The sequence below is a fragment of the Vicia villosa genome, unplaced genomic scaffold (assembly GCF_029867415.1).
Source record: "Vicia villosa cultivar HV-30 ecotype Madison, WI unplaced genomic scaffold, Vvil1.0 ctg.000758F_1_1, whole genome shotgun sequence".
NCBI classification, from domain to species: Eukaryota; Viridiplantae; Streptophyta; class Magnoliopsida; order Fabales; family Fabaceae; genus Vicia; species Vicia villosa.
The window spans coordinates 539,454-558,372 of NW_026705339.1; the positions used below are offsets into that span (position 1 = coordinate 539,454).

The 18,919-nt window shown below is 37.7% G+C and overlaps 1 protein-coding gene across 1 annotated transcript; it reads left to right on the top strand.

Moving 5' to 3' along the window:
* Window positions 1-4,196: 4,196 nt before the first annotated feature.
* On the top strand, window positions 4,197-6,077 carry LOC131630993 (uncharacterized). Its single transcript, XM_058901754.1, has 2 exons — window positions 4,197-4,578; window positions 4,766-6,077. Exons 1-2 carry the CDS (start codon window positions 4,258-4,260, stop codon window positions 5,888-5,890), a joined length of 1,446 nt encoding a protein of 481 aa, XP_058757737.1. The 5' UTR covers window positions 4,197-4,257; the 3' UTR covers window positions 5,891-6,077.
* The last annotated feature ends 12,842 nt before the right edge of the window (window positions 6,078-18,919 follow it).

Here is an 18,919-nt window from a genome sequence, read left to right on the forward strand (position 1 = left end):
AAGCAAACCAGAAAACCACGCAGTAGCTAAGCCAGGAAACCACACAGTAGCTAACGAGCGGTGAAGAAACACCCACGATCTAGAAATCGCCAACAATTCGACAATGAAACCACAATCACCGAACGGAATCACCCAGACCAACGATCACCAAGCGGAATCGCCGAGAATACGAAACGGAATCGCAAAGCACAATATGTTAGCAGCACCAAATGATTAACTATCACCGATGCGGTAAACACGGAATCAAGATCACGAAGCAACAACAATGAAGAAATCACGAAACGACAATTGAAAGATTTCAATTGAGAAACGCGATTTCGAGAAATACAAACAAGAAACACGATTTCAAGAGCGACCCAGTGGGGTGTCGCTATTCAGCCAAGAGAACAAGGAGTTACAGGTTAGATCGAACCCTTCTGATACCATGTCATGAATTCTGGCTTAATGCCTTTCTCATTGCATTTGATACTATATATAATAGTGTCGGTAATTACAATTCATAATGACTAATTACAACTCATAATAACTAATTACAACTTATAATCGCTAATTTCCTATTCTATGAATGTAAATTATTCACAATAAATGTGTTTGATTATTTCCTGATTAACAGGTTAAAGGTCATGTTTAGTTTGACTTACAAGCTAAAAATCTTTTCATCTCTAGAGATATTGTTTTCCTACTTTCAAAAATGATTTTAACTTTGAGGTTAACCCGCAAAGTTTTTTAAAACTATGTTTTTCTAAATCACACAATTCGCGCACCCTCTTGTGTGTTAAGTCACATGTCCAACATTTTATTTGAACACCAGTTTTAAAACCCACACAATCCAACCCCGATCTTCTGTTTGGAGACACTTTTCCCACGGAAGGTGAGTAATCAGAATTAGATTGAGTATAGCCAAAGTCAAGGAGCGTAGAATTAAGTTTATGGTTCCCTTGCCCGCTAACTTTCTTTAATCTTGAGTGGTATGTATAGGCTGATGGATCTGAGTGGTAGGCGTGCTATTTGTAGGAGGGGAAATACTTTTATAATCAAATTTAGTTCTACCATGTTTAAAAGTAGCAACAAACACTAAGCAACTAAAAATTTTATGATTAATTTGTTATGCATGATCAAATAGGGAGATTTTTGTTTTAAGAACTTTGAAGGAGTCTATTTATTAAATAAAAATAGCATGAGAGAGAGCATGGGCCCACAAAAATTAGGGAGATGAGATGAAAAAGAATGGTTCTAGAAACACCCAAAAGATGTTGATGTTTTCTCTCAACAATGCCATTTTATTGAGAGGTGTCAAAACAAGAAGTTTGATGATGAATCCCTTATTTCAAGTAAAAATATTTTAATATGAATTCATGATCATTATTTGTTCATATTGTTTTGACAGTTTTATGAAATTGAGTTTGAAAGATAGTGATAAAGGATTTTACAAGATTAGAATTTTTAGATTTATATTTCATAAGGTAGATCCAACAAAATCTATTTTGATAAACTACCATACTTAAGAAATATTTGTGTCCAAGCATGGAAGGAATCGAGTAAGGACTCAAAATATCCATGTAGACTAAATCAAAACAATGAGCAACATGAGTTGTACTAGAAGAAAATGGTAATCTTTTATGTTTATCTAAGACACGAGAATCACAAATAATAATATGTTTGGATGAAATATTTAAGAGAAATATTTATTGATATATGAGGTAGTTAGACAAGAGGGATGTCCCAGACGAAAAATGCCACACTTTGCAATTTTGAATACAATTGATCTTATAATTATAAAAGGAACTATTGTTATGGGGAACAAGAGAATATGAAAAAAATGAGGTGGTAAAGACCTTGACGAAGACTAGCCACTGGGTAAGGTTCCCCTGTATATTACATGATATGGAATTGAATTTAACAGTGCAATTAAGGATCTTAATTAATCTAGAAACGAGTATAAGGTTGGTAAAAAATTTGGGAATGAATAAAATATTATGAAGGTAAAAATCTTTATTAAAAACAACAATGTTTTATTTGTTAGTATTGATAGTGGCCCAATTGAGGAGCTTAATAGTTATGGAAGAGATAATATGAATGTTCTGAAAGAGGGATACACAATGACACACATGATTTGTCGCTTGTGTGTTAATAATCCAAGCTTTAGTGCTATCTAGAATAGAGGGAGGTGGAAGAATACCCGATGGATGATTAATGGTAGTCTCGACGAGCTGAATGTGAGGTTAGTTCAAAGCAAAGGTTTGTTGGAGAAGCTGCAATAGTGCTTTATGTTGATTAGGCGTGAAAGGAGAAACTCCTAAGCTTTATAGGTTATCATCAGCATCGTCGTGTTGGAGTTCATCTGGATTTTCATTAAAGGAAGTAACTTGATTGATGCCATACTTCTTGAAATAAGGGGGGAATCCATGCTTTTTTATTCAAACTTCTATCGTATACATGGGTTTGGTATAATAACTGAAAACCTTTATGCCTCTACCATGATCATAAGAAGGAAATTTTTTGTAGGAATCTGAAGGAAATTTTTTTGATTAGGTTATATTCTTCAATAAAAAAATCTTCGAATGGACGCTCTTGCTGAATGACCAAGGAAAACACTTTGTTGATATGAGGAATAAGGTTCATAAGAATTGTCTAGGAATGAACCAGAGCATATTGCTCATTGGGGCCCTTGAAAAACCTGATTACATAGACAATATCTCTGTAATTTTTATAGTGGGGATGAGGTTACACAGACAACTAGGGATAGGTAAAAAAATTTCTATCTCTTCATAAAGTTTCTTAAGGGTTATATAGAATAATTTATGGGATACAAACAACTAAGGACCAGTGAGAAATTTCCCATTTCTTGCCAAAGTTTCTTGAGGGTTGTATAGAACTGGGTTATTGTTTGATCTCCTTGTTTGGATGAATATCTCTTCTTGGAAATATGAAACACTAAAAGCATCTTCTTGATGATAACAATCACTTAGCTTAGTCCAAATATCGTGAGTTGTGTCCACCCAAAGGACACTTTGAGCAATCTCGTCCTCAATGGAGTTAGTGAGCCAAGACTTCACCATAATAGTATTATGTATGCCCCAAGAAAGAGAAAGAATATATGTTTCATGAGGACGATGGATGGTTCCGTCAAGAAATTCTAGCTTGTTTTTGGAGCGCAGAGCAATAACAACGAAGCGAAACCAAGAATTATAGTTGAATTTATTTAATGGTGCAGTGACGATTGCAAGCCCACATTTGTCAGTGGGATGCATAAAGTAGGGATCGAGCATATCTTGTTGGTAGTTACTGGTTGTTGCATGTTGAAGAACTGTGTTGGTGGAGTTTTGTGAGGTGGAGGACAAAAATGATGGTATGGTAGTCGTGGGTTATAGTATGGTGGTTGTTCTAGAGTATGCCATGACCGATGAGAAGAGAGAGTATGCGAAGAAGAAAGAAACATAAATTTAAAGAAGAAGAAGTTTTCAGGGCGGGCTGAGGAAGAAAGAGAAAAATGAAAGTAAGAAATGAATTGCATAAAGGTTTTTCCATGAGGATAATGAGGAGTGATATGATGCAATCTTATGAGGGAAATAGGATTTAAGCACATCGATATTTTATGAGAAAGAGATAAGATTTGAGATGTGTTGTGATAATGTTGTTTTGAGTGATATCTTGCACTATCAATAAGAAATGGACACACGTGGAACTTGTGTGTTTGAAAAAAATCAATAAGAAATGATCAGAGTGAAATCTTGAGATTGTAAATCGAAGAGAAATTGTGATAACGGTCTAATAGGAGAGAAAGAACTGTAAAAAATATGTGAAAATATAAAAAGAGAATTATTGAATTTTTTATATACTATATTAACTTTTGTTCAATAAACTTATTAAAATTGACATTATTATAAAGAGAGATAATGCAGAAAACTAATAACCAAAAAGAGAAAATAATATCACCAACTTAAAATTTATTATTAACCTACCCAATATATACACACTCATATGGTTATAACTAAAATATAAAAATAGAGGAAATTAATTATAAAAATTTATCAGCATAACTAGCAACAACAATGATGTTATTATTTTAGTTTTTTTAGGTACATATTTTATAGTATTTTAAATTGGAATAAAAGTGAAAGATAAAAATGCATGCAAAAATAAAATCTTACTCAGCACACAGCACTAACCAGACACAAACATTTCAAAATTCCAAATCAACCTTTGTTTTTTTCCTATGTCTCTTTTACTTTTCTCTTTTTGCTTTGAATATTTCTTATGTCTATGAACCTTTCTTTGTTCATGGCTTCCAATAACACCACCATTCTCGATCCTTTTCATCCCTCCGGCGATCATTCCCTTACTCTAGAGACACAGAAACATCGAAATTCAAACATCGCCATTGCTCTTCGCCGCAGAAGTACGCATAAGAAATATTCCGGTAGAAGTTCCCCTGTGAATTTCAGACAAGGTTTAGAGAAAAATAAGGTTTCTGCTAGGAAACTCGCAGCTGGTTTGTGGCAGTTGCGGTTTGTTGAGGTCTCTCGTGATTGCGGCAATGTTTTCGGAGATGCATCATTTCGATCTTCAAAGACTAAGGTATGCGTTAATGTCAATGTGGTTCTTTTCTTTTTTGTCTCTCATTCCAACAATTGTTATAAATTGAGGTTCATGTACTCTGACACAGACACCAGACACAGATACCAGACACGACACTATCTATCGATCATTTCAATAGTCATTGATAAATAACTAATTAGATGTGTTGGTATGTTGTCCTAATTAGCTTGAAGTCTTTAAGCCATTGATCAAATCTTCAAGAGAAAGAGAAACAAAATGGAACCATTTGTTTAATAAAGGATCCAATGAGTCCACAATAGTTCATTGGAGGAAGCTTCTAGAAGACAGAAAATTAGTTGATGATCAACGCGACTCGATCGTCACCGTTCTTCTCGAAGAACTCCTTCGATCACAAAGAATGGTTAGAAAACTTAAAGCTGAAAAGATTTCCTCTAAGAAAAAATTCAGACAGTTTTTGCAAAATCTCGAACACGAAAAAGTGTTATGGAAATGCAAAGAACAGAAGATGATTGAAAAAATGTTAGATGAGTTAGAGGGAAAGTTGGCAAGGGAGAGAAGAAGAAGAGAAAGGATGGAGATTTTGAATGCCAAATTGTTGCAGGAATTGGACAAGGCAAAAGAAAGCGCTGATCGGTTAAGAAAAAACTACGAAAAGGAAAAGAGAAAAAGAGAATTAGCAGAAAAAGTGTGTGAAGAAATGAACCATCAAATAGAAGAAGACAAAGGTGAGATTGAGAAGCTAATGAGGGAAGCAATGAAAATTTACAAGGAAGTTGAAGAAGAGAGGGAGATGACGAAAATGATCGAGCTATGGCGCGAAGAACGCGTGCAAATGAAGCTAGACGACGCGAAAAATCTAGTCGAAGAGAAGTATAATCAAATGGTAGAGTTGATTGCTTATTTACAAAGGTTTCTAAGATCAAAAGGAAATGAAGTTAGCAATGAGGAGATAGAGGATGCTCGGTTGATCGAACGAGCGGTTCAATCGGTAAACATTCGACGAATTCTAGAACTTTCATATGATTTCTCAAAATCAGATAATGTATTTCCAATGTATGAGGAATGTAGTGAAGAAACTGGTATGTTATGTTCTGATCCTGCCTCTAATCAACTAAGGTCGTGCCGCAACGACGAAAAAACAATTTCTATTGAAGGTAGCTTCAGAAACTCAAGAGATAGCAATAATCCTCACATAACTCGTGGGATGAAAGGATGCATAGAATGGCCAAAAGGTATTAAAACTAATTCCAAAGTTATTAATCCTTTGGAAGAAAAAGTGAGAAGCCAGAAATCTCAGTTGCAACACATTCTTAAGCCAAAGGCTTTTTAAATCACTACTGATAAAAAAAAAATATTCAGTTAAGATTCATATTCAAATTCTTTTGAATGATTTGTTCTTTGGTAAAGATCTTAGAAACATAATGGAGACAACTCCATGGATTTTGTTTTTTCATTGTTGGATTAGTTTTGGTTACATTGTGTGCAAAACAATGTAATTTTGATCATATTTTGAAAAAGTTGAGTACAATTTTTTTGGATGTATATTGCATATTTTGTTTTCTCTAGAGATTGTTTTTCACTCATAATATAACTAATTTATGAAACTAATTATGCATGGTAGTTGCTTGAAAGCAAGAAGTTCTTTTTAATAGCATCACCATTCACCAAGGAGATGTCAAAGGACAAATGCTTTTACTTTTTTTTAGCTTCTTGTTGAAAATTAATAAGAATTGTCCACATATCTAAACACAAAATAGTTATAACAGATGAGCAACTTAATAGAATATCTTTGAAAGAATTGTAAGAGTATTCTTAGAAAACCACTTATAATAAAATGTATTTTGTTTTAGATCAATCTGTCTCTCTTTTTTCCTAAGTATTTATCATCTTTTATAGTCCTCGCTATCTTGACCTAATGAGCTTCTTTGTGGATATTCAAGCTCATTAAGTTTTAACTAAAATATTCACACAACTGGTTCGTACAAGAGAGAGGAGTTGAGCACGCACCACTTATGCACTCATCCACGCAGAAGCGTGGAGTTCAGTGCATACAACTTACATACAACTTACGTTACTTGTTCATAGAGAAGTATGAAGTTGAGCACGTGTAGCTTATGTCACTCGGTCGTTCAAGGTGCACAACATGTCATAGAAACTCTTAGGAGTAGAGTTGTTAAAATGGGCTCGACCCACAAACCCTATATTTTATCGTGGGTCGGGTCGCAAAAAATCTTTAAAAAACACATCCTTATCTTTTTGGGACAGCCCTGTTTACGGTGATTTCCGGTAAACAACCGCTAGTCTTCCAAACTATAATAAATATGATTTGGTTACTTGCAGGATCGACTAGATTGATCCTAGGACACATAGTCAAGAAGATTGTTATCAATGTTCATTTGAATCATATTCGTAATTTGTCCTCTTCGATGAGTATTGTTCGATTCAAGAATCTTGGTAATTGCTTCGTTATATGTAATTATAACTTCAATCAAGAAAGATAAATAACATAACATATGAAACTTAAAGATTTTTAAAACATAAAGAATCTTAAACTGCAGAAATGTTAAAGGTTTTAAAAGTAAATGATCATGAAAGTAAATTCGAAAGTAAAATAAAGATACAGGAATGTAAATGACAAGAAATAAACGAAATGCAGTAATTCAGAAATGTATTCGAAAATAAAATACAATACACATGTATTAAAATGGTGGTGTCATACGTACATTTTCTCAGCGAACTCTTTCTCGTAACACTTGATACTTGAGTAAATATGTGAGTGATTTGTACAAAATGAACACACGGAATCCTAACATAAAGACCCCTATTTATACTAGTTTCGACCTTAACGGTCCTACACTAATCTGCTGCCACGTTTCTCATCAGAACTTCCAGCGAAGCCATCTGTATTTGAACGGTTACGAAACCGTCTTCGAATTTCAAATCTTCCCGCCTGAGTCCGTCTTCGACGCGTGGCAGTGTATTTAAACAAACACTACTAAAAAAAACACGCTAAGTAGTAATACTTGAATATATACTTTATAAATTTTGTCTAAGTCCCGAAGACATATGCTTTCATTAGTCTTTCAGTGTCCACTATCTTCAATGAACTTAGAAGTCTTTATTTTCGAAGCATGACCATCAGTAGCCATTCTTTCACTTTTTAAGGGATGGCCATCAGTAACCATCTTTCCTTCGATTCTCAACTCCTTCGAAGGACAAACAATATAAAACGAAATCTTCAGCTAACAAATTGCCCCCAATAAATGCCTGTTTCGAGAATCAACAGAAATAGGCGTTTCTTGTCATTATAAGATTTCGTTTTTATGATCTTTGAAAGTTCCAAGACTGCTGACTAACGTCATAATCACTGATAACACTGTTTCCGAAACGTCTTGTCATTTTCAAAGATGTCTTCTCATGACTTACATTCCCACGTTTTAACCTTACTTACTGATCATTATTCCTATATACTAGGAGTAAGGCTAACTTATTCAACCGCCGTTGGATTAAATCACCAGCCGCCACGTGTCTCTCGGGTTTTACCCAAAAGATTTAAAAAGGGTTTCCGTTAAACCTTTAAATACTTGATCTTGTGCCTCTATACCGCCTTTCATTCATCTTCTTCACCGAAAAATTGAAACATCTTCACTCTTTTTAGAATCTTGTCCTTTTAATCAAAAATTTCTCCATGGCTTCATCTTCAAATGTTCTTCAACCCGCTTTGAAGCTCCAATCAACAACACGTTCTGGGGAATGAGAGTTCGTTCCAAACCCTAACACTGAAGAAATACGCGCAATCTACGCTTCCCAGGTAATCATACCTTTTGATCTTTCTGGAAAAACTCTTGCTTTTATGGGTCCGTTACCGAGTGAAAGTATCCAATATGTGAACAAATTCTTCCCTGCTTATTACAAGACTAGACCATTAGTTAGCAAAGTTAGGATAGATGAAGACGGTCTTTCTCCTTTAGGCAAATCTGCTAATGTAGAGAAAACTTCAACTGCAACCCCTTTAGCTTTAGCCAAGATTAGGTTAAACTATATGACCAATTCTGTAAAAGTGTTTAGGTCATTTCCTTTAGCCAAAGATCCTGATTTGTATTATGCTTGGCTAGAAAAGGTAGAGAAACAAAAAGGATCCTTTTGGAAATCGTTAGGGATATACGATTTGATCCAACTATCAAAAACAGGTTTAGAATACAACCAACCCATGTTAGTAGCAGCGGTTCATTTCTGGGATGCTTCTCACAATACCTTCCATCTCCCATGTGGAATGGTTACCCCCACGCTTTTTGATGTGGCTGCTATTACGGGACTTCGACCAACTGGCGAAACCTTTGATCCCAATGACATGGATAATGACACTATAGGTTTCAACGATTCGCAAGTTACTTACACGGCATTCATCCAGAGACACCATATTACCACCAAAGCGACAGTATCTGACGAAGAGCATATTGCTTTTCTAGCATTATGGCTCTCACGGTGCGCCTTCTGCTCAAGATCTATCCAGGTTGCAAAGAGGTACCTTTGCATGGCTAATCAGTTGCATGCTGGTAGAAAACTCAACCTCAGCCAACTACTTCTAGGGTCTCTTTACGAAAACCTTAGCGAAGCTGCGAATCTTACCAAGAATTTCAAATCTGGCAATTTACTTTATGCTGGTCCTTTTTGGTTATTGCAACTGTGGCTCAATGCCACATTCGAAACTTATCTTCCTTTTCGAGGAGATGTCAATGAGGAAGATAGCACAATAAAAAATCGAACTATAGAAGGGACCAGGTTAGCTTACCTTACTCCAAAAGAGGAAATGGGAAAGCTTCATGAACATTTCTTGGCGTATTCAATGATGTTTGCTCGGCGTGATCAGTTCGATCCTTCCATGGCCCCATTTGTACACAGAATAATAGGTCCTGAATGGTTTACTCGAAAATTTCCACCAACATCTCAAGATCAGCAAACTGAATCCATGGAAATTTGGAAAGCCTTCTTGACTCCAAGATTATTTTCCCACCGTCTTCGACCATCAAAGGGTCAATGTTTCCTCATATGTTATCAACCAAATTTGGTCTCGAGGCAGTTTGGGCTAACTCAAATAACACCTAAGTGCTTATATGAGAAAAGGAACCATATGTGTTTCCACACTTTGTATTTGACTGAAGAAGAATGTGAACGAAAAATCAACAAATATACTGGCGTCGCCAACCTTTCTCCTATTCCTTTCGAACCTTCTTTTTACTCTACACCAGATTTCCATCAATGGTGGACAGAGTATTATAGCTCTCAAATTTTTGATGCTGATAACCTTGCTCAAGAACTAACCGCAGCTTTCACTGATGTGCAGGAGAACTTCAAAAAAGGTACTTCAACTCATATTAAAGAAATCCAAGCTTTTCAAAAATTCTTTGAAACTATCTATAGGCCTGATGATCTTAGTCGGACCGTTTGTGAGGCTGCAGTTACTTTGCGCGAAAAGTTTTCCGCCAAACTGAGTAAGTTGAAATTGCCCTCGTATGTTCGACCAGAACTACGTTATGAAGTGGCTTTCAAACTTCATCCTCCAAAATTCCCTTCACTACCAAGTGCTGATTTTGGTGTGGCTCTAAGTCCTCCTTTCCCAGACTGGTTCGTGTGCGGGAATGCTCTCAAAATTCTTCAAGAGAGTGCCAAAAAACGCGCTGAACAAGTGGTTCCGACTAAGCATACCTTGGATACTTTCAAAGGACATCTTCATATAGATCTTAAACACGTTCGTGTCCTGACTCCAATACCTGAAGGTTTGGATTAAGGCAATCTTTTTCGGCTGACTTTTCTTTTCTTTTACTGATATACTGATTTCAGTCTCAACTACTGCTGTTGCACGAAGGAAGAAGATTAAAGAAGCTTCTGCTCCAAAAGAGTCTGAGACATCTAAAAGCGACAAACCAAACGAGAGTGATTCGATCGTCACGGATAAGAATCCCACGGTAAATACTTATCTCATACTCTAAATCTTGTACAATTCTGTGATTGGTACTCATCTTTCTCATCTTTCACTTGCCAGAGCTCGAAACCCCCAACGGGTTCGAAGCGTAAAGCTTCTTCGACCAATGCCTCAGATGGTGAAGACAAATCTCCTCCTCAAACTAGACAAGGACATAAAAAGAAACACAAAGCTGTTACCCCTTCAAGAAAAGGGAAAAAAGCAAGTCCCTCCAAAGCTGCTTCTCCTGGCAATAAAGCGTCTTCTGAAGAGTCTCCTTTGAAGACTGCCAGCAATGCTCTTGTTTTGGAAAGTCATAACTCAAGCCCAGACAATAATCCACCCAAGGTATCTTGCGTTTGTCTTACATGTTATCTTGCAATTTTAACTAACTAATTGCACTGGCATTTTACCTTGTTATTGCAGGATGATGCTGGCACTGCTACTTCTGGTTTCAAAGACCCTGGCCTCACCATTGATGTTGATAAACTTTATGGTAATTGTTAAATTTCAACTTTCGTCAATTAAAACTTTCGAAGGCTTAACCTCACGATTGACTTGGCTTCGTTCGAAACAGATACTTCTCAAGCTAGAACCCATGTTCTCTCACCAGTCTTCGAAGACGTTAGGCCAATTGCCACTATATTGCCTAATGAGCCAATCGAAGAAAGCCAATCTACTGACGAATCCCCACCTACTCATCAAGGCAAAGATTTGGAAGAGGATCATCCATTCTCCGTCAGCGAAAATGCGAACCAGCAATCTCATGGCAACGAAGACTCTGCATCGGAAAAAGATGCCATGGAGGAGATTTCTCAACCAGAAAAACCAATTTCTCAGGGAACTTCGACTCCCGATGTAAAAACTATTCCTGAAACAACTTCGACGCCTGCTTCTACGAAGCTTACTCCTTCGGAGCTTGAACAACTTAAACAAACTGATCCTCTTGGGTTCCTAAGGGCTATCATGAATGTGAATACTTCTTCACTTTCGGAGCCTGATGTCTCTCTAGCTGTAACTGCAGATTCTAGTGACAAGGAAGATACTCCTAATCTTCTTCGACAGATAAAAGAGAGATTCTTTGGGGTCAATCTTGTAGATGTTCTCAACCGGGACCCTGTTAAAAGCTACAACTTAAATCAACTTTTAAAGAAAGTAGATTTGCTTCAAGTTTCCCCAGAAGTCTCAGAGATGATTGTTCTGTTAGGCTCTCTCCTTGACCAACTCCAAGCCGACATTCTTCGAAAGCAAAACGTCGAGAAAGAATTATCTGAGAAAGTGGCCTCTCATGACTCTTCATGGAATTCTGCTGTGGAAGCCACAAAACAAGGTGAAGCCCTCAAGCTTAAACATTCGGCGAATCAGAAAGCCATTGATGACTATGAGAAGAAAATCAGCTCCTGGAAACAAGAAATAAAAATGCTCGAGGGCAAGATAAAGGAAGCTGAAAGTAACCAAGCAGCCCTCCAAGAATCTAACCAACAAGATTTGCTCGAAGTGGTGCAGTCAGGAATCAAACATTTCGAGACTGCCCAGAAGTTAGTGCCAGAGATCGACAAATTGAAGAAACAAAGGGCACTAATTGAACTTCGAATGTCCTCATGGGAAACTCAATATCTGAAGATCAAAAGGGATTTCCCTGAGGACTTTAGCTAGATATCTTCAATCTTGTTTCATTTGTTGGATTTTTATTTTGTAATCGAGACATATAATATTTGTACGCCTGACTCCCATTTCTATCTATAATATTTGCTTACACTAATTTTAACAAATCTTTCAATTTTCTGCCAAATATATCTTTAGATTTCCTACAGTGCTTTTATTAAATACAACACGTAGAACCTGAACATCCTTCGCAGCACTCTTGTCTCTAGACTTGACGTTTCCACTTCTTCTAGCCATAATCATTATTAAAAGTGACGTCACTTTCTCCAAAACGTCGGTTTTTAAGACGTGCGTGCATCAGTTTAATGATTACTTTTCAACTTCCAAGGGCGGGAAACGGCGGAGGCCATAACTTCTTACTTTGAAAAACGAACCGCAGTCTAATCACTCATTAAAAATGTAAAACCAACCCTCAGTATTCTCCTTCTATATAAAGGGTTCCATATCACTTTTATTTCTTCATTCAAATATTTCTTCCACAAACCAAAACACAGAAAAAAGAGAAAACACAACTCTTTCCTCTCAAACACCATTTTTGCTTGAAATGGCTGGAATTCTTTCCTTTAACGATCTCAAAGCTCTCATCAAGGGTGAGTTCAGACTTGATGAGGATGAACTCCTTCGTCATTTCATTAACATTGAAAATCTCTTTGCTAATCAGGAACTGAACTTCTACTTTGAGGAAGTCCTGGAGGGTGCCATCTACCCTAATATGGTGGCAGAGTTTTGGATGAATGCGTCTTTACGCATGGACCCTGAAGGTAGAGCCACCATTGATTCATCCGTTCGACATGCTCACCTTAGCATTACCCCCACCACTATTGCCAATCTCATAAGATGCAATAACACCGGAGCAACTTTTGATGATAATGTTCTTAGCATGACTACTCATATCATGTTGAGAACACTCATGGATAGTGATCGCTACAGCGCACAAACCATCAGGATTTGGCACCAAATGCTCGTAGGCAACTTTCAGCCTCGGGTGATTGATGAGAATAACATCATGGTTGAAGATCTGGAGTTTATTCTCTGTGGTATTCGGGGAAGAAAGATTAACATACCTTTGATGATCTTCAAAGGTCTTGTCAAAGCTGTTGCTATCGGCGTGGACCGTCGAGAAAGTGTAACTTGTCTTCCATACGGGAGACTCCTTAGTTACATTTTCCTCAAGAAAGGCGTAGTGAGAAGAATGCGTGATTCTGGGGCTAGGGACATGTTCGAAGTTGAACCTGTTCCTGTGCTATCTCTGGACAGTCTGGACGCCAGAATTAACTAGCGAGTCTAAGTTTAATCTTTTTGTATGTCTATGCCTTCCTCTCTTTTGTAATCCCAGATCCTATTTCTGGATCTTTTTGTAATGAAATGCATTTCCGTGCTTGCAATGAAAAGAATATTTTGGTGTTTTGATTTTTCTTTCCATAATTCTTTCTGATTCTAAAGCCATTTTGATCAATGTGAAGTATATTTTGACACATGCCTGACCATTTTGGCTTTTCGTAGTACTTTGAGTATCTACGTCTTTGCAATCTTTACTTCATGCATGCTAGGTTTATATCTCTTCAAGTATTTCCCGTTTACTCTTAAGATCCTGCGATCTTCTGCTAACTCTTCTATTTCGTAGGCATTGTTCGAGAATACTTTTAAGATTCGAAAAGGTCCTTCCCAATGTGGGGACCATTTACCAAGTGCCTGATTCTTTCGATCTATAGGTAGAATAACTTTCCAAACTAGATCATTATTAACAAAAGTTTTACCTTTCACCTTTTTGTTATATGCTCTGGACACTCTTTCCTTTTGCCTCTTTATCATTTCCAATGCTCGAAGCCTATCTTCGTCCAAATCTACTAACTCGTTCATCATTAATTCCCAGTATACGTTGGGAGGAATGTCTGCTTGCCTTTGTATTCTTACTGATTGCAAACATATCTCAATTGGAAGTACTGCGTCGTGTCCAAACGTTAACTGAAAAGGAGTTGTATTTGTGGCTTCTTTTGGAGACGTTCGACAAGCCCAAAGTGCCTGATCTAAAGTCTTATGCCAATTCTTGGGTTTCTTTCCTACATGTTTCTTAATAAGGCCAATTATTACTTTATTTGCTGCTTCGACCTGGCCATTTGCTTGAGCATAATAAGGTGTAGAAGTAAATAACTTGAAACCTATTTCTCTGGCAAAGTCTTGCATTTTTCGTCCAGTAAAGACTGATCCCTGATCCGTTGTTATGCTTTCTGGGATTCCAAACCTATATATAATATGTTTTTGAATAAACTCAATCACAGCCTCTTGATCCACATTTGCCAGCGGTATTGCTTCGACCCATTTTGTGAAATAGTCTATTCCCACCAAAATGTATCTTTGACCTTTAGAGGACTTGGGGTGAATTTCTCCAATCAAATCTAGTGCCCATCCCCTAAAAGGCCATGGTTTTACTATCGTACTTAGTTCGTTTGCTGGGGCGTGTTGGATACCTGCGTGTTCTTGGCACCCTTTTGCAAATTCTATGCAATCTTTTAACATCGAAGGCCAATACATCCCATATCGAAACAAAAGCCATTTCATTTTGTGCCCTGCTTGATGTGCACCACATGCCCCACTATGTACGTTCGACAGAGCCAAGTATGCTTCTGCTTCTCCCAAGCATTTTAACAATATCCCTTCAGGAGTTTTCTTGAACAATTCATTTCCCATCAGATAATATGACAAGGCTCTATACTTGACTTTTCTGTCTGTATCCGTCGAAGGATTTTTCAGATAGTTAATAATTGGACTCCTCCAATCTGTGTCTGTTAATGAATCTATATTCAGTACCTCGAATTGTTCTTTGTTGGCATAACCCAATCGTGAGTTCTCCAGATCACTTGGCGAAAGTTTAGTAAACATTGCTCTTCCTCTTACTTCAATCAATTCTTCCAACTTTTCTTTTGGTACTTTATATCCTGAGGCTAATTGTGCCAAGTCGTTTGCTTCCTGGTTATTCACTCTTGATACGTGTTTTAATTCCACATATTCAAATTTCTTGAGTAGCCTATTTGCAATAACAAAATACATGATCAAATTCTCTTTGATACACTTGTATTCTTTTGTCAATTGCTTGATGACCAATTCGGAGTCCCCTTTAATTTCGACTCTGGTTGCCCCCAATTCTAACAAAGCCTCAAGTCCAGCAATCAATGCTTCATATTCAGCTTCATTATTGGAGCATAATGGACCTTCAATTTTATACTTGAGCTTTGTTGGAATTCCATCAGGAGAAATTATCAATATTCCAACACCAGTACCCTCTGTATGTGTTGAACCATCGAAATATAACTTTCAAGGTTTCAAATCCACATAATGCTGATGATTCTCAACCACCGCATGGTCAACAATGAAATCTGACACAATTTGACCTTTCATTGCCTTGAGAGGCTGAAATATTAATGAATATTCTGTAAGGGCTAAAGCCCACTTGCCAATCCGACTGTGTAGTATTGGCTTAGATAACATGTGTTTAATAACATCACAATGAGATGAAACGTAGACGTCAACTGGTTTTATATAATACTTAAGTTTGATACAAGAGAAATACAAACAAAGGCAGAGTTTTTCTATATCAGTATATCTAGTCTCTGCATCATTGAGTACTCTACTTAAGTAATAAATGGCTCTTTCGATGCCGTTCTCATCTTCTTGGGCTAACATGTTGCCTATTGTTTTATCTGATGCTGAGATATACAGGCGCATGTGCTTCTTCCCATTCGGGGGAATGAGAATTGGTGGACACGTCAAGTATTGCTTTATTTGATCGAAAGCTTCTTGATGTTCTGCACTCCATTCGAACTTTCCTTGCTTAAGTCGTAATAGGGGCGAGAAAGCTTGGGTGCGTCCACTTAAGTTAGAGATAAATCTTCTCAAGAAATTTATCTTACCCAATAAAGACTGCAATTCTTTCTTCGTGGATGGAGACTTGGTTTCCATAATGGCTTTTGTCTTGTTTTGATTGATTTCTATCCCTTTTTTGTGGACTACGAAACCCAAGAAATCTCCTGCCTGCACAAAGAAAGCACATTTAAGGGGATTCATCTTCAAGCCATATTTCCTCATTCTTTCGAATGATTGGCTTAGATGATCGAGATGACTCATACCCGGGGTAGATTTTACTACGATGTCATCTATATATACTTGCATGAATGTTTCTATAAAGTCATGAAATATAGAATTCATTGCTCTTTGATAAGTTGCCCCAGCGTTTTTCAAACCAAAAGGCATCACAATCCATTCGTAAGTGCCTATTGCTCCTGGGCAACGAAATGCTGTCTTGGATACATCATCTTCTGCTATAAAAATTTGATTGTATCCTGAATATCCATCTAACATGCTCAAATACTCGAAACCTGCGGCTGAGTCTACTAGCATTTCTGCTACAGGCATAGGATACTCATCTTTAGGAGTAGCTGCATTAAGGTCACGAAAGTCTATGCATACTCTTAATGAGCCATTCTTTTTAATTACAGGTACTATATTAGCAATCCACTCGACATACCTTGTAGTTCGGATAAATTTGCAACGCAAGAGTCTTTCGACTTCTGTCTTAATCTTCGAGTGAATCTCTGGCGCGAATCTTCTGGGAGTTTGCTTTATTGGCTTCTTCCCTTCTTTTATTGGTAATTTCAATTCGACTAAGTCTCTTCCGAGACCAGGCATCTCATCATAATCCCAAGCAAAACAATCTCTGTTGTCTTTCAACATTTTGATGATCGTTGCTTTTAACTCAAGCTCTAGTTTCGCGCTGATATATGTTATTCTCTTTTGATCATTGTCTCCAAGATTTACTTCTTCAAGAGGATCTTGGGCCAACATCTTTATATTCGACGCCATTGGGTCTTTCTCGAATCCCAAAGGTTCTTCGTCGTATATTGCATCTAACCTCTGACTTGGTTCTTCTCTTATGATCTCTTCAACTGGAGCCGTGTCTTCAGGGAATTCGAAACTCGTACGTATCTCCAATTCTGTTGTTCCTTCCTTGATTGGAACTGTATCTATCTTTATACTTGATAGTTCGGCTTCGAGAGCCGCCTTTCTTTTGTTCTCGGCCACATAGGCCTAAATCTTTTCGAAGAACACAGACTCAGACATTATTACCGTCATCATCCCAGCCTGTTGGCCGTACTGTCTGATGATTCTCCAATGTTGCTGGATCTGGTGGACCATCCATGATCTCTCTATCCCATTGGAATCCATTTGGATGCAAAGTCAAATAGTACAATGCATTTCTATTTGGAGCATACATCTCTTCAGCAGCATGACAAGGACCTATGTTTGCCAGGTTCCTATCGAAGTTGGTTCTATTTACCTGGTTGACTTCAGCCATGTAGTAACTCTGATCACCTTCGATATTCTCCACTATACCATCTTCTCTCCAAATCGTCACCCTCTGATGCATTGTTGAGGGTACAGCTGCTACACCATGAATCCATTCTCTACCAAGCAAAAGGTTGTAGTTTGCTTTTGCTGGTATAACCATAAACATGGTTGGCCTCGTCACTGAGCCTACTGTCAAATTGACTTGAACAACTCCCAGTGTTTGTCCTATTTTGCCTTCATAATTAGATAAGACCATGTTATGTGGCCTTATATCTGTATCGAACATACCAATTCTTTTCAGCATATATTGAGGCATTAGATTCACTGCTGCTCCTCCATCAACTAAGACTTTGTTAATACCAACATTCTCAATCTTCGCCCTGATGTAAAGTGGCTTCAAGTGGTTTCGCATACCCTCATCTGGTCTTTCGAAGAAAGCATTCTGTTCTTCTACTGCACCATTATTCAACACATAGTAACACACACGTCTGTGTTTTGTCATCTCTTCGATATCAGCCTCTTCACAGTCTTCTACTTCAACTTCCTGGTTAAACTCGTGAGGGAGTACAGATACTACATTACAATTAAGATTTATGGATGACACTCCATCGGAATCAAAATCATTTGTCATTCTATCCTCTTCTTTCCAGGAATTTGAACGCATCTTCTCTTCTTCATCTAAGAGTTTCTCAGCTTCGAACAACCTGCGTTCCACCGGAGGTTTGTTTAACTTTGCCCCCTGGTATGAGACTTGGTTGCTACTAGATTCTCCAACTTCTCTTGGCCTGTATTCCTTCTGAGACTTTTTTATCCTCTGATGCCTTCTCCACTGGGATCGAGACATAGGATTTTTTCCCTTATAATTCTCCAATCGATTCGCCTCTCGATTTGGTCTTTGAAATTGTTTCCTATATGCCATTGCAGTTCTTCCTCCTTGGTCCCAGCTTCGCCATTTTTTGGTTCTTGCATCCGCTTGTATCCACCTATCCCTGGGTGCATTCGCAGGGACTTTGAAAGTCACTCTTCGAGCTCTAGGGTGTGGACTATCAGGCCTCTTTGTCGGAGTCCATATGTCGAAACCATAAAGGTTAGGACGCAACCCCTGAGTTTCCCTACTCATATGGCAGTATATGCGTTCGAATGATCGTGCGAGTCTTTCATCATAGACTGCCCCACATCTGGGACACAGAGCAACTTCAGTGTTTCCTTTGTGGCATCTGACCAAAAATCCTACCAAGCTTTCATCCATTTTTGGATATAGTTGTAGCAGGGGATTTGGCTCTCTTCCTGGATGTTCCCATCTTTCGCGCCGAGCCCTCTCGAAGTTGGCTTCGACTCTTCGATTCAACATGATCGAGCACCTTGGACACATCCATTGCTTACCACCGC